Source organism: Argiope bruennichi, chromosome X2, assembly GCF_947563725.1.
Source record: "Argiope bruennichi chromosome X2, qqArgBrue1.1, whole genome shotgun sequence".
NCBI classification, from domain to species: domain Eukaryota; kingdom Metazoa; phylum Arthropoda; class Arachnida; order Araneae; family Araneidae; genus Argiope; species Argiope bruennichi.
The window spans coordinates 20,880,497-20,901,301 of NC_079163.1; the positions used below are offsets into that span (position 1 = coordinate 20,880,497).

Here is a 20,805-nt window from a genome sequence, read left to right on the forward strand (position 1 = left end):
AAATTTTGTATTGGGATGTTGAATGTTATATATATATATAAAGAAGCCGTTTATTTCTTTCCAGTCTGCAAGTTATGTACAAAAAAAAAAAAAAAAAAATTTCTTTGGATTAAAACAGCTATTTCATTAATCCCGAGAATTCTGTCTGAAAGGGTAAATAGACTTGGCGAAGGTAATTGGTAATTTAGCTCCCTTTTTTACTATCATTTGGGGATATCAGCCAAGTATAAATACAGCCTTTTTGCCAAATGCGTGAAACTCGCAAATTGGTGCTAGATCCATCTACATGTGAAGACAAAATTTCAAAATCTCTTCTTCATTTTGCTGGATCTGCACTAGATGGACCATATAACTGGCGTAGTATAGCCTCACATGGCCCTTGTGCCAATAAACTACATTTTTACACAAGATGGGGCGGCGAAAATTTTGATGCCTTAGCTGGAGACTGATCTTAGGGATAGGGAAGTCGACGATTTTGTGAATGGAACATCAACATCACATTATTGTCATTTGGGGAAGTCTGGGCCAAATATAAATATTTTGTGAGTGAAACATCTCAGCTGTCACATTAAATACAGTGGGGATATCAGAACTAAGTATCAATACAGCTTTTCTGCTAACTTCGTGAAACTCGCAGGCTGATGCTAGATTCATTTGCATGACGAAACTTCAAAATTTCTCCTTCGTTTTGATACATTTTGCCAGGTCTAGACAAGATGGGGAGGCAAAAATTTTGATGCCTTAGATGGAGATGCTCTGGAGACTAATCATGGAGATGGGGAAGCCAATGACTTTCTGAATGGAACATCTACATCACAGCCAACTTTTCTTTGCCCTGTGCAAGCACATGAAAGACATTAACCAAATACAAGATGGCGGTCTGCATTACCGCCCACCCGTTACCTGAACTGCGAACTTTGCCAAAACTCCATGCCTGCAAACATGCTATAGTCCTATGATCTAAGATTCAATTCTGTACCAAATTCCTTTCCTCCTAAAACCGTTTGTACTATTACTATTTGCCTTTGAACTATGTGTAGTTGGAATGCCTACTCTCTGTATGTCTCTTTATTAGTGCTGGTAAAATATTTCGTCCGCCACCTGGGAGTTCCATAGATAAGAAGATCCTCTCTTGATTTATTTATCTATCCAATAAATTCTAAGGTCTTTAAAAGTTATTATACTCTTATATACATATATTTTATTATTTAAAGAAATCCTTACTTGGTTATATTAATTTGAAGAAGGGTGAAGTGTGTAAATTTAAATTATTTTTAAAGGTTTAATTCTCAGAGTAATATATATATTTTATGTTGTTTAAACAATGATAGAATAACAGCATGTTATTTCATAACAGACTGTGTATTGCTTTTTCTGCTTTAAATTATGTGTTTGCGTTTAATTAATCGATAGACGGTAGTGAACTTATAAACTATAATAAAGAATTTATTTACATATATACAATTTTGGCTGTCTGATGACAAAATGCAGAGCTCATATTAGAATTAGATAATGCGATTATGACATGAAGTAAATAAGTGTGAAGCTGCGATGCTTACACACACTAAGCAGGGGTATTTCAATGAATGAGAGGAGCAAGCTGGAGGGGTCGCCAAAGGGTTACTCTAACTTAAAAAGAGAGCTAAGCTAAGCAGTTGGCACGAATATATCGTTCCATGGATGAACGTTGTGTTGCACCAAAGAAATAAGCCGGTACTCACCTTCTTGAATTTCGGCGGTTGATAAAGGACAGGTTTTATTTTGATTTCTACAGTTTTTTATAAATCTAAGGGGGAAAAAAACTAAAAACATTGATTAATTTCTATAATTATTACTAATATTCAAAAAGTTAGTTAAGAATTCAGACGAATTTAGAGTCAAAATATTTTGAGCAGTAAAATCCGAAAGTTCACATGAAAATTGAGAATTTGTGGATGTATCACAATTGTGGATTATCTGTCATCAAAATTCACAGGAACAGATTCTTGAAAGAATGGTGGGTCATTCCACCACAGATTGTGTTCAGCCAATTGCTCCGAAACAAGTCCTCTTGAAAGCACATCTGTGGATTTAAATTCGATGGTACATGCTGCCGTTCACAATTTTGAGTCAAACGTTGAATCTTATGTACTCTGTTAGCAACAAATGTTTTAAGACTAGGAGGTGGTGCCTAGATTCAGGCTAATGAGATGGTTGAACCAGTGTACATCAGGATTCTATCTATTTGAAGATTCAATGCCTGCTCAACCTTGGCTTTTAGTTGAGCTTCCACAAAGCTCCAGTCTTGCAATAGATATGGTTTTGAGAAGGAAAACTCGAGACTTGCTTGTCACAAGTTTGGATATGACACACTGAAGGTAGATAACTGCGCCATATTGTGCCTATGATGAATCAGAGAAACAACGCAGCAATAATTTCCAAAAGTCGACAAGAATCTATCTAGGAATCTTTATACGCTTAGTCGCTTTTAGTAATGAAATTAAATGATTTTACTCGACTGGAAGGAAAGGGTCATCGAAACTCAATTTCTCTAACCACAGCTTTTGAAGAAAAATCTTCATTTTGCAGGTAATAGGCCCAGGTAATCGTAATGGGTCATAACAGCCTTGCGATCACAGAAAAACATTTCTTTTGCTCTGTTTAGGCACTTGTTAACACTCTAAAATTAATCATCTAGATGTAAACAGTTCATGCTTAATATTTTTGAAACACATCTATCAATTGGGAAAAATGCGCTCTTGGGTTGAGCTGGGAAAACTATTTAACAGTTCCTGTGAATTCGAAGTGCACTGGTGCAAATTCATGCAACCTTTAGCGAACGTATCAGTCAAGTGGATTTGTAAAATTTGAACCATTTTTAAATCAGTGATTCCGTCGTCCATGTAAATAAATATCATTCAAAGCGGTTTCTAAAGCTAACTGATAATCTGATTCATCTAAGGTAAGCTATTTTACCGTGCGTATTGCACAGGCAGTTCCATATGTGATTGTATTTAATTTAATGTTATGTTTTGATTTGTATTATCGTCGAACCATAAAATGCATAAAAGTATCTTTGATGAGGCGCTTCTAAAATCTGTTGAACATCAAATGTAAATGCAAATTTATGTTTCCTAACCTGAGTATTAACTCAAAAATATCTGCGACCATATCACATTTTAACAAAATATCATTTTGCGAAAATCTATTTGAACTAGAAGAGCTCGCATTGACCGTAACTGGCGACGAGAGTCAAAATGACTCCGCTTTGTTCATTAGCTCCGATTATCAAGTGGTATTTTGTTCTTGAATACAGTCATCTCCTCAGTACTTTCAAGCTGTTCTTTCAACAGTATGTTAGCAAAAGTCTAAGTATGAACATGTGCGTATGACTGAGTTATTCTTTTTTAAAGTTTTTGTTGTTATTTATGGAGTCGTTGTTATTGTGGAGTCATGTGTCTGAAATTGCTTTTAATTCGAATCATGCAAAAAGAATGAAGAAATATTCCTAAAATAATATTTTAAAATATTATATTCTTAATTTTTGTTTGTTAAATTCTAAGTTATTAACATTAGTGTAATTCCGTAATATCTAAACGGAGTAAATACTCATTAAAAGATTGTTTAGGTTTTTCTTATAACATTTAACATTTTTAATATTAATATTTTTTGTAACTACATGATTTCCAGAATGTATTGTGTTTCCAAAATAAATTTCAATGCTGTTTACAAAAGAGAGAAAAGGAATAGAACAGTGGAGTCATTTTGACTCCATGTCTCTGGCCGCGTGAGTAAATTCATGTCTCTATTTATGTGTTAAAGACTACTCTCAAAGGAGTAGTTGTGGGCTCTGATTTATAAACCCATGATGAAGTAATTAATAACTATTGCTGGGTAATTCATTCTCGTAAACTCTTTCCATGTGACCTAGAGTTTTATATTCCTCGATGAATTCAGAATAAAGCTTTTTCAGGTGGGGATTTTTTTTCCTAGACTTTTAATCAAAATATCAAACCGTTTTTATGCTATTTGTTTTGATTCATCCAAAGGGGGAATTTCCTTCATTGCTATTTCTACATTATATCTGCTTTCATTGTTTCTTTTATACGTGTTAAAATGTTCCACTCAATAAACATTTCATCATTTAAAGAAAAATTATTTTCATTAATTGTCTCTATTTGCTGGATTGAATCATCAATCGGTCCGTTTTCTCTAACAAGATTACAAAAATTATGATTAAAATCTCTTTCAGCACTATATCTGGCAATACATCCAAAGTTTGAATTTTGAAATTTAAATTTATTTGTAATATATTTGCCCGCGTCTATGATATCGAAAAGAAAAAAAAAGGAAGCAGAAAACAACTAATCTATTTTATGACCTACACTTGGTGCGTCAATGCGATACTGGAAGGAAAGTTCAATTCTTGAAGTTTAATATGGTGAGAAGGAATAAAATCTGTAAAATAATTCAACCTTCCTATGGTAAGATACTTCCGTTCGAAATCTCCCTGAAAACTTTAGAATAAATATGAGTATTATTGCCATTAATCCCATGACATTGATAACAAGGCTGTTTTCACTTCCAGAATCGCAAAATACTTTGACTAGGATTCTTGCGTTGGAAGCATTTCAGTGTAAACAAGAATACTTGAACGAAGAACAGATGATTTATTATTTTTTCTAGAGTTCATTTCTCCTTTAAAATGGAGAGCAACATGGGGCAATATTGAGAATTTCGAGGAGATTTTCTTTAAGTGATGGCTATTCCTTGTTTAATAGGTGAAAGGGAAAATGAGGCGGAAGGTCAGTGATTGACCACCTTGTGGCAAGGGGCCAATTGCCTCTATGAGGAGGTAAATTTGGTAAATTGGTCAGTGTTATGGACGGACTATGTTAAAGATAGCAGTCGACCTGAACAAATCCTGTGGATACTGCTACGTTCATTGGTGGCGGGGTGGTCGGCTGTACACAAGAAGAAGAAGAATGGAGAGCAATAGAAAGGTGACACTGGGTTTCAGAATTAATGATTTGACGATTTCCATTTTGTTGATTCAAATGCAAAAACTTATCTGCGTTTTGATTTATGTCTTTTAGAATGGATATGTAAAAGGCTGTTACGGGATTGTATACAGTGTTTGCATTTTCTATCTTTAAAACATTTATGAATCTTATACACATTAGATAAACAATGAGTGTTTTTAACTAGATTCAGTCTGAACAAAGGGTCTGTTTTCAAGAAGTCTCCACATTTAAATATAGAATGTAGTTGAAGATTTTTGCATGCAATACATAAGCCTTTTGAATCATTTTTAATGAAAAATGAATGCGATCTCATATTCGTATCTGATTGATGTTTCGATATTATATTAGCTTGGATTTTTTTTAAAGCATTAATCAACATTTTTCCAAAAAGTCAATAAAGTAACACCATTAATCAAATCAACTGAAACTAATAAGAATTCAAACCGTCTTCTGGACTCTGTGACTAATTTTTTTAAAGAATGATGTAAAATTATCTATGTTTCTACAAACTCATTCATCTCTAATCCAATAGATTTAAGATCTCGAATATACTTTTGGTAACTTTTTGCGAGTCCTTGATTTGGAGTATCTAAAGATCAAATTTTATTAGAATAACTATTACAAATCAACCGTATGTGTATGAAAGCAGACAGATAATGCTTTAAATAATGAATTATATGAAACATTTAATATAACAATTTCTGCGGCTGCACTGGTAAGAGTAAATTTCAAGTAAAATAATTTTTGATTTTCAGTCAATTGATCATTTGAATGAATTATATTTTCAAATTGAACTTTAAAACTTTGCCAGTCTTGATACTGACCAGAAAACTTTGGCACGGGAATCTCAAATAATCTTAAATGGACACTTTCGGTTTTTGAAGATATTTGAGAATTATCTTCATCCTTACTTGTAAACTCAGTTGCTTATTGTTAGAGGTCAAAATTGTTTTCAGCCTAACCTCTAATATCTCGCACCTAACCTCCACTGTTTAAATCTCTAATCTCTCATTCCTTTTCTAACTCAAATCTTTGAGTTCTCCAAGGATTCCAAATCAGCATCTTCAAAATATTCGTTCTTTATTTCACTGAGCTTGAACTTAATCTTCTGCAAGTTCTCCGATTTTTGTTCCATTCAGAATTTGATCGTTGCTTTTTTTCTGATGCCACAAAAACTACGACTTTTGTGATAGATGTTTTCAAAAATCCGCTCTTGCAATTAATAACTATTATTTTATCCTTTGTAGCTATGATGAAATGACGGGTTCGACTAAATGCAAACCCCGGTTTGATGGACCACATTATGTTTGCGTTTAAATTAGTTTATACAGTCCACTGTCATTTAGATGACAGTGGACTGTATAAAGAATTTACTTACATGTATACAAGATTGATAGAATTGTTGGCTTCCTGATGGCAGAATGCAGGGCTCGTGCTAGGGCTAGGCTCATGACATGAATAAGTGTGAAGTGCAATGTTTACACAACTAAACACGAGTATTTCAATGAACTGATACTCACATAGGAGCAAGGTGGAGGGGTCGCCAAAGAATTACTCAAACTTAAAGAGAGAGCCAAGCAGGAAAGAGAGACGTGAAAAAGTATACTGAACTTATATAATTTCAGAAAAAAATTTGTCGCCACTTTTTGATTCCGTGAGAAAAATAACAGCCGGGCGCAACTCAAAAGTTAATGTTACAGTGAAGCTAAAGTTCGAGTGATTAGGAGATTAATTTTGAACATTAATTAATTAGAAATTATTACATATATATCCAATAAACGTATTTATTGTTAGTTCTCTGTGGAAATCGCTTATTTGGTTTAAGAATGAGATTGAAGTAGAAGAAATTTGTAATACAATGCTAATGCTTCCTTTACTATTATTTGAAATTTTTGAACCTGGTTTTATAGTTAAAATTTGTGGTTTTAATTTAAAAAGTTGTATCTCACCACTACAGCTCATTTGATAAGTGATAACTCTAAATTTTGCCGTAAACGTTATGTTGTAAAGACTGAAATGTATGAAAGATTTTATGGGAAGTAAATAAGTAGCTTTTCACGAGTTAAAAACATGAAAATAATTTCATCCCGAGCATTGCTGAATATATTGGCTAATCCAGAATAATAATTTAAATAAATCTTCAAAATTTTTAATTTTACTTTGAATATTATTACGTTGCAAATTATTTAACAAAACTATAAATGTGATGCTAAATTTGTTTGTATGAAATATTTAGAACTTTTAGGAAAATTGTCTCGTTTTATTTCTTTTCTGAAACTGAATGAATTTTTATAATTGTAGAGAAATGATTCCATGGAATATTTATGTCAAATATAATCCAGCTTCATTATGTTATATTAAAATTTACCCAAGTTTTATTTTTCAAAAATTGAAAAATTTGTTTTTAAATATTATGTAAAATATACCACATTCTTTTCTTTATTAAATTAGCCAACATTTTGCCGAAGCTATTTTTTCGTCATCCAATGGTCTGAAGAGCTTTGAATAGCATCGGATCATAAATGTTGTAAAAGTTTTCTGCTTACGGAAATTGTAAATGTTAGCATGTCTTAGCCGGCGTCCTGGTCTAGGGGTAGCGCATCTTCCCCGTTATCTGGGCGTCCCGGGTTCGAGGATGGTTGTTCTTTACCAGTGTTCTATCTGTGAGGTATGTGAAAGAGCCCACCGGTAAAAAAGAGTTGTGCAAGCGAGTGTGTGAGTGTCATCTTCATATGAGCTAGAAGCCAGACTTCTGCCCTCGGTTGTTCAGGGACCTTTAACTTCTCAAGCTACTGTACAAACTCGGCTTAAAATCGCTGCCTTTGTCAGCGGGCTTTTCTGTGACAAGTGCCATAAGTAATAACAACAAAATATTTCAAGCTTTAACGGAATTTATTCTGTCTGTCACCCTGATTTTTATAATAAAACGGTGGTTTTCAAAAAGATAAGTATTCTCAAATGAAATTTAAAGAGCTTTACAACAAAGTATAAATGAAAAATAAAAGGACATTCTCAAAATCCGAAGAAAACAAGGGTCTCATCTATTGAAGTGATCGATTACTACTAACAACTCTGATACATTCGTTGAAAAGCTAGGCGAATTTAATTCATTCTAATTATAGAGGTGATATCTTCTTGGGTGATGATTTTTTTCCTTCTTTATATAGGTTAGGTTTCTTTCCGAAAACGAGAATATTTGGCATGATACTTGAATTAAGTTTTTACATCTGTGTAGGAGTGGTGGACACATTCAATTTTAATAGGGCAAATCATTAGTATTCCAAATGCCACGGAAGGGATTAGAAGCGTGGAATACATAGACGTCCCCAAGAAACAGGAACAGAAATCATATCCGCAGTTATGGCTTTCAATATACAGGATACGCCATAAATTCGTGCAAACTTTCGAAAAATCGTAATAAAAAATTGCGGTTTGCAGGAATTTGGATTTTTTTTTTTTCTGTTAAAAAATGACCGATAAATGGCTCTCGCACGTCAGAGATGGTTTATGCAAATCTGGAAAACAGAGCACAGTAACTTAACAGAGCGCATTTTATTTTAATGCAAAAGATGCTCACTACCTTTGTGATGGCGGCCACGTTGAACAAGTGAGACGTGTAACTACGCCCATTACGTTGAATGTAGCATGTCAGCATCGATGCCAATGACGACCCCAAGATTTCAGTGCTCCCTTACATTATGTTTCAAGGTAAGGGGTAAATGGAACTATGCGAATTGTATTTTTTATGAAAAAGGGGTGAATGCTATTTTGGTATTTATCTTGGGAGCAGGCATGCCTCTGGCACAAAGATGTAGATATGAAAACTCTTTATTTGGCAATGCACTATTCTTGGATGGAACATTCACAAGTATGTGCAACAGACCACTTCGTATTCGGAAAAGTTCCGATGTAAATTCGCAACACATTTGTTGATATAGTATTTCTTGTGCCGAATAACGTTCCGTATTCATTCGCGCTGATGCTCTTTCGCTGTCGTCAGCTGCTTCATATACAAGATGAATGCCCACCAACTCACCATTCGTAAATTAAAGCAGGCTCACTGTAGCAATCAAGATATTAAATGACTAGTGTTGAAATTCAACAACAGTGGTGTTGAGCAGTACCTCCTAATTCATCCAAACTGGCGTTTTTTATCATACCAATGTTTTTATTTTTTTTGATTATATATATATATAGAGAGAGAGAGAGAGAAAGAGAATAACAAAGACCGCTTGATGCGACATTTCATATCATTATATTTTTTCAGTTTAAAGCTATGGATATGGAATAAAAAATGGTCCATATTGATTATTTTTTAAGTTACTAAAAATGGTTAGAAGGTTATGAAAAATTGTACACTCTCAGAAAATTAATATCGTTTGTAAAAATTTTTGATGTGACATTAACAGTCGATTGTTTTTTAGCAGAAATACTAATAAATTAAAAAATTGACTTAATACAGTCTTACATTTATTAGAGATGGCACTATATTAATTTCTAATTATCGAATTTAATCTATTCATAGATTTATTATTTTATTTGTTTGAATCTTTACTTAATCAAACTTAATAGGAATAAAAACTAATAGCACGCTTCAACGAGACATATTTCGAAATAATTACCATTCGTTTAGAATGTAAAAACGCTACTTTAATTATTAAAAAAAATGGTTCAGGTAGGGAGAAACTTCAAAAGGGAAGGGTGATTATTATCTGTTGTTCCTGGCTTTCAAGTTTTTAATTGCGACATGTTTTAGAATTTCCCTGCATACCTTTGGAACTACTGAACAGAAACGGCTGGAATTCTTTTTCGGTCGCACCAAAATTTTTATGAGTTTCTATTCAATTAATTTTAAGACATAGGTTGAAAAGATGCACAGTTTTTATTAAAGCAATATTTTAATAGAAAGCAAAAATTGTAATCGATCGATTATATCTAGAGATATGCTGAAAAAACGGCTACATTTAACATTAAGAAAGTTGATTTTTTTTTTTTTAATAATAATTAAGCCTACGTTTCTTTGAAACGGAAGAGTTTCAATATATGAGAGCTATTTTAACATGGAGAATTCGAATTTGTATTCAAAATAGGTATTGAACCCTGCATAAACATAGAATTTTGGTGATCATATCTTTAGTATAACAGAATGTTTTGAATTTATTATACGATAAGTAACCCCTGCGAAAAGAAGATAGTTCAGATATTCTCTGTCGATTTTTGCTAGAAAGTGCTATTATTCAAAAGTAGTTTGTAGGCGCAAGTAATCATTTTCGAGCGCTAAAGAAGTTTTACTTTATCTGAATGTATTTAAATTTACTTAATAAGATGGCAATTTCAAAATGTAGATCTAGTTGGTGATTAAATAATTAAGAAGATAGCAATACTAAAATCCAACTCTATGAGGGAAATATACTCTAAAGTAACTGTAATAATTTAGGTCACAAAATACTACATTTAATATATCATTTAAAGATAGCTTTGTTGTTCATTAATATGAAAAGTAACGTTAATCACATGGGAAAATGAGATAAAATCTGTTTTTGAAAAGAAAAAAATACGGTTGTTTAGAAATTACATATATTTTATAACAGAATTGGTAAGGTCATAAAAATGTAAGAAAGGGCATAAAGAAACATTATCGCACAGATTTAAATTACAATACATGGATAAGTAACTTCTATATATATGTGGAACACAATATTAATACAGAACTTTACTAAAATTACAATTGAATTTTAAATATGCAATTTACAGTAAATAGTAAGCTCAGATTATAATACATTATGTACATTATTGATTGAGAGTTTATATTAACTGTTGACTATCTTGCAAAATTAATGTAAAATTATATCACTTTTCATTATCAACATTTCACTTTAGAAAGAAAGAAAAAAAGAACGCATTTGCATTTATTCGTTGTATAATGTAATCTTACTATTTAATTTTATAAAAGGGAAATAAAAGTTATCTGAAAAGGGCCCATTTTTAAAAGTCTAATCGAAATCACTCACCTTTAGTATTGCCATCTTAACCTTATTTAGAAATACAATGGTTTAATAATTTTTAATAGTTAATTTGTATAATGATATGTTTCAAATGTAACGATTTTTAAAAAATGTGAAGAATATTCTGTCCGATTTTCTCTGACAGTATAGTTTCTAAAGTTTGGCAATAGCTGTCAACCTAATCCTATTAATTTTTTTTATAATTTATGCACAAAATTCAAAATAAAAGTATAAAATAATTTTAATTTCCATTACAAAGGGAATACATCAAAGGTCTTTTCTTCTTCATCATTATTTCTGAAATTTATAACAGCCTATTGTTTACTTCAGCCAAATTATCACACTTCCGCAGTTTCAAAAGTCTCGCATACGAAAATAAAATTATCGATGAGTAAGGAATCTCCAATACTGAGAGATAATTGACAAACCATATTAAAGATTAAAATAAAAAGTTATGAAAAACAGGATAAGAGTTTAAAAAATGGGATTAGAAATGATAAAATATTGAGATTTATTAAGATTAATAACTTTGAGAGGGACAAGATGAACTTTAAAAAAGGAATTTTTAAAAGTGTAAATAAAGGGCAAAAATAAACCACACATGATTAAAAAGTTTACATTTAAGTTTCCTTATATAATAGCCAGCCATTGATTTTTCTCCCAAGAATGTTAGATAATCCAGATGAAAAAAGAAATTGAAACTCGACTATTAAAGTAACATTTTTTTTATATAACAAATATTTTAAAATCATTTAAAAATGACAGTTTTAACAATCAATAGTTTGTTATTAAAACATAAAAATGGAAGCAATTAGCAACAGCTATTGAAATTCAATCATAAAGATACCTTCACATACTAATACAAGTTTTGAGGGTTTTTCAAAATATAATTAATGCAGATAACACATTAGAATACAATTTGTCATTGTTGTTGGCATTAAGTTTATGCTTTTACTAAAGTATTTTAATTGCAATATTATGAAGCAAAACATTTTTAAAATCCTCTCTTTCTTCTTTAACTGTAAAAGCAATTATGCAATCTTATTACTGGAAGATTAATAACATTTTAAGAATTAACTTTATGCAAAGATTATTATAAACAGTTAGAAATGCACACAATTTTAAAACCGATAGAGTAATCAGGTATTTATTTAAAAACATTATAAATATGCCAGAATGTAAATTTTTTTCATTGCTCAAAAATTATGCATGAATGAAATCTCAATTAAAATTAACCATTCAGTAAATTACGAACAATTGAATATTACAAAATAGTACAATGTTTGTTCAAATGAAGGAGGCCTTTTAAAAAAAATTAAACTGTCTGTTTTAAAAATTATTAATTAAACAAATACGTGTAATTTTTTCAGTGAAATAATGATCTTATAGAAATTAATTTATCATACAAATACCATGATTCAACTTATGCCGCTTTTAAGGTAGAAGAGTAATAATTTGGAAAGCAGAATTCTCTCCGAATTAATATTTTGCTCATTACTTTAAATAAACAAGTAGGTATTCTCATCAATATAAAATTAGCAATACAATTACCGATAATCTGTCTGGCTTAAAATTCTGAACGTATGGGTTCTATAAAATATTTCTAGGCCTCTAGCCATTCAGGCTAAAGTGCTCAAATTCTTTGTAACTTTTGGCAAGGATTTATGTAGGGACAATCTGGTTTTGCACAACCAACAATATGGTAAACTGAGGTAAAGCTTCTTTAGTTGCTTGGAATAATCTGGAGATGGGAAAAAGATCAATGAGGATTTATTCCATACATGGAGAAAAAGGGTAGCACTCACCTATAGTATGATGTCTATGGTATATGTCTAAATTACTTGCATTTGACCTTAATAAACAATGAAAACCCCACTGAAGTGAAAAATATTTGAAAAGAGAAAAGTAATTTTAATTATACATCAATGACATAGAAATGAAAATTAAGTAGACGGAATATAAATAAGTATTTAAGGGAAAAATATAATCAGATTTGTAAATGGGAGCTAAAATAATTTTTTAAAGGAAAACTTTCCAAGATTGGGAATAATTTACCCACCTTGAATAGACTTAATTGAACTTATGCAATAAAATAATAATAGCTTCATACCAATTCTCATTTTTTTTTCAATATTAAAAGTCATGCTTGCTCAGTCTCGTATATCTAATGAAAAAAAGAAACAACTTGCAAGAAAACGACAAGGAAAAAAAATATAAAACATCTTGAAAACGGTTAAAATTACACACAGTGTTTTATAATTATTCAAAGGCTGGTGGTATTCTGAGATGTAAGAAAAACCATTTCAAATTTTCTATTGTATTTTCTACAAGAGTTTCGATAATCATTTTTTAATTATAACTTTTTTGGGAGTACCAATAGCGATAATATGAGGGTGTATTTTTCACACTATCCCTTGCTAAAAAATTATAGAATTATTGGTTGGTGCTTAACAAACTTAAAGTTAACTTAAACAATATTTTCCTCCCATTTAATTTTAACACAGTCACACTTCAGAAAATTAGAAATTAAAATAAATTCAAGAACATTTCTTTTTTATTCAAACTTAGATTATTGTTCTCTTCCCTTTGCAACATTTCAAAAAAGAAATAGTGTGAAACAGTAATTTTTTATACAAGAAAAAATAAAATCCATAAAAATTAAGATTTTGCTTCAGCTAAAATAATTGTCTTATTTATATCTTTTATGTTCTAAAATTATAAATATTTCTTTGATATTTATGAAATGTTTGATATTTATGCAAAGTTTGAAAACAGGAATTCTCCAAAGTAACAAAAAATAAAGGAAATGAGATATTTTAACACTTTAAAGTGTTTCAGTATAAATAACAGTAAGATATTAGGGGGAAACTGCAACAAAAGAACTATTAAAACACGAAACAAGCTGTTCAAAACTACAAAAACATGAAACAGGACTATTTAAGCATGAATTTTAAAACATGCAAATAGTTCTACAAAACAAATAATCACAGATCTCTAATTGACATCAACTTATTTAAAGTAATGATATATGAACAAGCAAATGGAATCTTCCTCGTTATATTGACAACCTTGGCGTGAATGTTGTGATTAAACTGAAAGAAGTTTAGACAACAAACAAAATATGACGAATGGAAAAACCGCGGATAAAATATTCATTTCCCAAATGAGTTCACTTAGAAATGTTGTAAAGTACTCGAGATGATTTTAAGAACAGCCTACAATCAGGATTAAGACCAGGAAGATCACATCATGTACAATATTCACAATTTAACCTGCTTTTTCTTTAAAAAAAAGAAATGGTCTCTTCCAAAATCTCAAGAATGAAGTTCGGTGTAGTAGTGATATCAGTCTTCACTCAACAAATCTTCTTCAAAATATATATCCTAAAAATAAGAAGTTATATTTAAAATTAGACATAACTGGGAAAACGTTCATTCAAATAATTATTGAAGTAGTTTACTTACATTTTCAATGTTCTCATCCAAAATGAGATTTTTTATATCAAGCTCTAATTCCTCATCGATGTTAAGATCAGATATTGCAGCTTCATGTTGAACCTAGTAAAAAATTACCGTATTATTGATCATATTAATTTCAAACAGTCCCTGCATGGGAAATTATAGCTCTTAATTAGAAAGTAGAGCACTGTTTGAAAATAACAGGTCAAAATATAAATGCTGCTAATTCATTTCATTATTTTTAGAAAATATATTCTATTATAAAATTTCAAAATAAATATCATAATTATGAGAAGTGTATTCATAAACTTTAAATAATAATTCTTATAAATTAATCTTTGAAAAAACTCAGAAACTACAATGAAAAGCCTGAAAGAATATCTAAGATAAGCAAGAGAAACAAAAACTTATATTTTAAGTAAGCTTATTAATTTTAAGATAAAATAAGCTGTTTCTTTGAAGTAAACATAAAATGTTTCTTTAAACTGATTTATATCTTATGCATAAATTATTATAACAAGACATGTAAACCAAAAATATTAACAATAAATATGAATACTTTTTTTAAATAACGATAAACACTTACAGGCTTTGCTACAGGTATGTCTGTATTCTTATCACATACTACAACTTTTTCATTCGCCAGTTGTTTAGCAGGGACGTTTTCAACACATTCTGGGACTTTTGGTGAAGCATACTGACCAACAAAACCACTAATGTCAGCACCACTCTGTACCAGAAGAAACTTTGTCAATTTTCAGTGTAATTCAAGAACAAATAATTATTAAATTATAAGTATAATCTTAAAGAATATTTTCTATAGTGTTGTTCTGGCTTGCAAAATCAAAAATAACTTTTATTTATAGAATCAAATTATCATCAACACATCAATTTATTTAGTTATTAAATAATTTATAGATAATGAAATTAAGATTCAAAAGAGGCAATTTGTAAGTATGCATTCTATCAAGATAAATATCTAACAGTAAGGAATTCAAATTATGGTTCCTTAATTGCATATTTCCTCAAAATATAAATGTTGATTCATTTCATTACTCTTAAAAATATATTCGATAATAAAATTTCAGAATAAATATAATTATAAGAGCATTTAATTAGCAACTAAACGTCCCTATAATTTTGGATACTTTGTAACATACCTTATTAGCATATAGTGCTTACTTATAGTATTTCTTCCCAATAAAAAATATTTTTCCCTATGAATGTAAAACAAACGCATATTTTTAATCTAAATAAAATAAACAATATCCCGAAAATTGAATCTGAATTTTTTTTAATCTTCTCAAGGTACATATATAAACGCGCATTTAATTTTTTTATAAAATTCTAATATATCCTTAGCGAAAAAAACTATTTAACACTATTGGATAGAAATGAATAGGAAATCAATCTTTTCTAATTCACAAAGTGGGACAATTGTTAATAAACTGAATAAAAAATCTCCATTTTACAAAGCTTATACCTCATGAGACCATGGAAGAAAAAAAAAAAAAAAATTAAAAGTTAGAAGGTATCTATCTTATTTTTATGAACAGATATTAGTAAGTTTAGAGTTTTGTTGATTCATCATAGCCTATAAAGCAAATAAAATATCTGGAAATTCAAACATTATCCCACTGAAGTTGAATGGAAGCATTAAAAGTGGCAAAACTAATGTATTATTCTCTAGAAAAGTAACCAGATAGAAATTTTCTATGGTGATGTTTATCTCATTAAGGTACAGTACTATTACAAACCAAGAGGCTACCTAGCAAAATAAAACAAGTAATTTTTTTTTTTTTTTTCAGAAACAAGTCAGAAGGTACTAATCAAATTTCAAAACTCCTTTTCAACAGAACCAATAAATAAGATATTTTCGATGACATCTCTTAGGCATCTTTTTATTTCAGATAAATGAAATTCAAATTTAAAGGGGGGAGTTTAACTTCTAAAGTAAATTAAATTTAAAAAAATCATTATTTGAAACCAAAACAAGCATTGCCTTAAAAAAGAACCTTTGATAATGCAACTGTCGCACATATAAAAAAAGATAAGTGATCACAATTTTAGTCTATTTATATATTTATTCAACATTTTCTTATAAATGAAGTGAAATATTTGGAGTATAATTGTACAATAAAAGGCGTTAAGATCTCTTTAATCGGTTTTCACACAAATGAGTAGATTTCTAGTTGCCGCTGTTTTATGACTCGAAAATTCTTTTTGGACTTTGAAAATTAATACAATAAAAAGGTTTTCTTCATTTAATGATGGCATCCATACATTAAAGAACAACAATATTTTGTAAGAAAAAAATAATTTGTATTAGTTTTATGTTTAATACAAGTATAAATATAACATCAAACAAGGAAAAAATAGACAGCTATTTGTACATAACGGCCTTCATTTACAGTTGTTTGAGTTGACTGATCTGAATTATAATTTCTAATAACTGTCCCAAACCTATAACATTTTTTTCAAGGCCATTTTGTAAAATGTTGGTAATTCTAAATTTATCAGAAACATCTCTGACAGAACGGCACTCTTCTAATATACCTACACTTCTGTCAGAGGTAAAATCTCCACATGTGTTTTTTTGAATATCATTTGCTCTAACAAGAGAAAAAAACTAATCATACACATAATACATGGACAATGATTTCCTTCAAATTCCATACTTTATTTTTTACCCTTTTGTTTGACTTTCACGCCTGTCACATGGTTCAAAATACTTTCATATTCAATAATCAATAAATAACATCTTTTTTCCTTACATGGCTACTAGGTCAATTTCTTTCAGTCACTCACAATTTACTTTTGCTTACGAATATTCACATTTTATGTTTGTTCCCCAGTGTATATGCACAGTGTGCTCATTAAACCTGAACAAAATTTCAATATTATCAATAAATTGTAAATTTGTACTGCATTCATGAGTTAAGACCATTAGGAAATTTTCCAATAATTTGGCGTACGTTCTATCTAATATTAGTGTTATTAATTTTGAGCAACAATGAAGTATAAAAATTCTTTAGTTCCCAAACAAGTAGGATATTCCCAAACGATCTGAAACTTCTTCGAAAACAGGAATGAACAGACTCTTACTACTTAAAAAGAAGGCACAATAAATATAAGCTTTGGATAAAGTAACCACTATTTATCTAAAACAAAGTATCAAATTCAGATCCATAATAAATATTGCATACTTCTGATAAAGAATTTTGACTTCCTGTCATATCATTGTTAGGAACATAAACAAATTTTCCCCTAGCTTCAGCTTCCAACATATCTTTAATGGGGTCCTTTTCATAATTTGACTATATATAAAGAGAAACAAAAATAAAAATGCCACAAAATAAAAATTCTAAATATATAGAGGATTAAATGATACATGTTAAAGATTTTAAAAAAACAACAAAAAATTAAATTTAGAATATGAGAATTTAAGAAACCCTTGTAATTAAAATAATAACCTCTCCCTCAAAAATACCAATTCTATCACATTTGTTCATATATATTATATTTTATCATCAGTTATATTTAGCATCTAATTTGATTTTGCACATTTTCTTCGTAATCATTAATAATAAATGCTTACTTTATTCAACAACAGTATAAGTAGCAGCTTAGCTAGCTAATTTTTTCAAGCTCGGATGCTAACCCCCCCCCCCGGGAAAAAATTTCAAGTGCAGAGAACTAAATAAATTTATTAACAAGAATTACTGTAAACATGGTTACTTTTTGATATAATCGTCTTCAAGGTTCAGGCATTTTTCATATTGGTGGGTCAGGTTTTCGATTTTCTCTTCGAAGAATATTTCCAGTCATTTGATTTAGGTCTTAACGTTCCTTTGAAGCTTCTCATAAACCTAGGTCTTTGAATTTTCTTTTGAGGAAACAGTATGGAAAAACAATGTTTAAATATTAATCCTCCAAAGTCCCAATTTTGGAATGCTATTCGACTAAATTGTACTATCCGTTTGTTTTGAAAAACTTGATCACATTGAACAATTTTGCGCCCTTGTTTCACTTCATGGATAATATGACTTATGGCATGGAGAATGTGGCTCCCCTGAAAAAAAAATCCGTACTAATGGGAAGCTAAGGAACATTAAGGTCTATCTCACATCAATGGCGACAACGTTCTTAGAAGAGGGAATAGGAAATCCACCCATCGATATGACAAAGGAATGAATTTTCACGGCGATTAAGCCTTAAAGTAGCCATGATTTCCTTTTAACGTTTGGCAGTAAATTCATTTTGTCGGAATTTATAAAAACGTCCTGGTAAATGAATTGTACATCTGTGTATATTAGCATGTGCTTTATAAAATCAAAAGCAATTCATTATAAAAATGAAGAATTTTCCCTTGAATAGTCAGATGAATTCCATTTTCTTGGAAAAAATAGTTTTGAATTTGAATAAATAACAAATATCGACAGTTTAAGGAAAAATTATTATTTATTAAATAAAGGATGCTTCTTAAAATGTATAAAATCTAGAAATGTTACATACGTTAGTAAAATCCGAATAAAAATAATCTATGCAAATAGAAATTGAGAAAAACTCAGTTAAAGAATATTTACATGGAGTAATATAGAAATAGTTTTTTATTTAAATCATTTCCTGATTCAGAATTAATTATAAATTGCTACTATCCTGCTCACAGAAAAAAATATATGATTTTCTAGCTGGTCGGCTTATTTGCTTTGCAATCCCAGAAATTTATCCATCTTATCAATTTCTTATCGAAGTAAACAAAATGGACAATTGGCTGGTAGATACAATAAGGAAAAGAATTAAAATTAAAAAACCTATCTTGTATATTTTTACAGAGGATAAAAGAGCAGAAACTAGATAAGTACAAACGTAAAAATATTAAAAGAGTTAGTAAGAAAAGTGAAAATATTTGAATAAATAAAGGGAAAAGAATTTTCTCAAGTTTTTTTCTCTGAACTTTCAACTTAATAGTCTGAATGAAGAAACGGAATCTGATAATTATAGAAAGGTTCGACAGATTTCAGGTGCATTAGATTCCAAAACCGAGAAGCAATGGACAAAGGTTTCAGGAATCGTTATAATATCAAAGAATATTAAGACTCACGAAAAAAGATTAAAAGGACATTTTTTAGATCAACTTAACGATAAAGTGTAATATATCCAGCACTCAGAATCAGTAAAATACTTTCAAAAAACATTTTGCTTAGCACTGAATTATGTTTCATAATATACCAAAGTTTTTTTTTTAATCTATCTTCATTTTTTATTTACTGTTTCAATCATTAGTGCCTTTTTTTTTCTTCAATTTTCTCATACGTGGAGCAATCAAACAAAAAGTACTGTAAACGTGTAAAAAAAATTTTTTAAAAAAATCGACCTTTAAATTTTGACCTCTACATGTACACAAAAAACATTTTTGTCCGTCTATCGATAATTCAAAACGACATGCAAAATTTGGTATATGTTTTTACACTAAATTTGTACATTTTTATCAAATTTGGGGGAAAAAATTATTACTGTCCATAATTGCGCAAATGAGCACAAAAGCTAAAACAAATGAAAAGCCAGATGCATAAAATTTTATATACAATTTTATTGTCAAAATTCCAGGCATTCATCAAATTTTGGACCCAATCAGTCACCGGGTTGACTGTCTGCCATTCTGCATATAAGCGAGTTTGTGAGCATTATAATTGAAAAATGCAGACTTAGATAAATAAAATATTGTATGTGTCCTAATAATCAGAGTTGTTGATCGATATCAAATTTTGTTTCAATCTATCGAAAATGAATAAAAGGTTTTCTTCCTTATTCTGTGAAGCAAAAATGTGGCATATAGAGTAGGTATAAGGTATAAAGTATTTTAGATTGCATAACTTTACCATGGCATTCGAAACTCTGCTGCCTCTATCCCTCTCTTTAAAAATATGTCTGGTAGACATATTCTTATAAAAGAAAACGGAAACAAAGTATTATACTGCTTAAACATATGAGAAAGTCAAAGGGTTCGGAATAAAGGTACGGCATGTGTTACACCTGCTTTGTACAGAGAGAAGCGTTAATAATAGAATAATACATAGAGAAGCGCTAACTGCTCTGTCTTTCCAACTGGATGAACAGTTCTCTCTTCACAGTGTAGCCAGTAAAATTAACTCAAAAAGAAATCATGGTGAAAATTTTCTGTTTAATTTTGCAGTTTACAAAACCCGTCTATTTTTAATGATTTGACAACCACTAAATCTCAGTTCAGATGGAAAAATGCTTTAAGTCACTTCTTAAAAACTTTATAGGACATCAACACTTCAGTTATCATTCATGACTGTAGAATCTTAAAATATC

At 30.1% G+C, this 20,805-nt stretch overlaps 1 protein-coding gene across 2 annotated transcripts in view; it reads right to left on the reverse strand.

Moving 5' to 3' along the window:
* Positions 1 to 11,231: 11,231 nt before the first annotated feature.
* Positions 11,232 to 20,805, reverse strand: part of LOC129960216 (coatomer subunit beta'-like) — a 57,073-nt gene continuing 47,499 nt past the window's right edge. The window contains exons 19-22 of one of the 2 annotated variants that reach the window (XM_056073457.1): positions 17,673 to 17,783; positions 15,053 to 15,196; positions 14,473 to 14,565; positions 11,232 to 14,391 (exon numbers count right to left, since the gene is read on the reverse strand). In XM_056073457.1, the coding sequence (XP_055929432.1) occupies positions 14,353 to 14,391; positions 14,473 to 14,565; positions 15,053 to 15,196; positions 17,673 to 17,783 (387 nt within the window). In that variant the 3' untranslated portion in view covers positions 11,232 to 14,352. The remainder of the gene's footprint in view (positions 14,392 to 14,472; positions 14,566 to 15,052; positions 15,197 to 17,672; positions 17,784 to 20,805) is intronic. The other variant, XM_056073458.1, reaches the window with a different exon arrangement.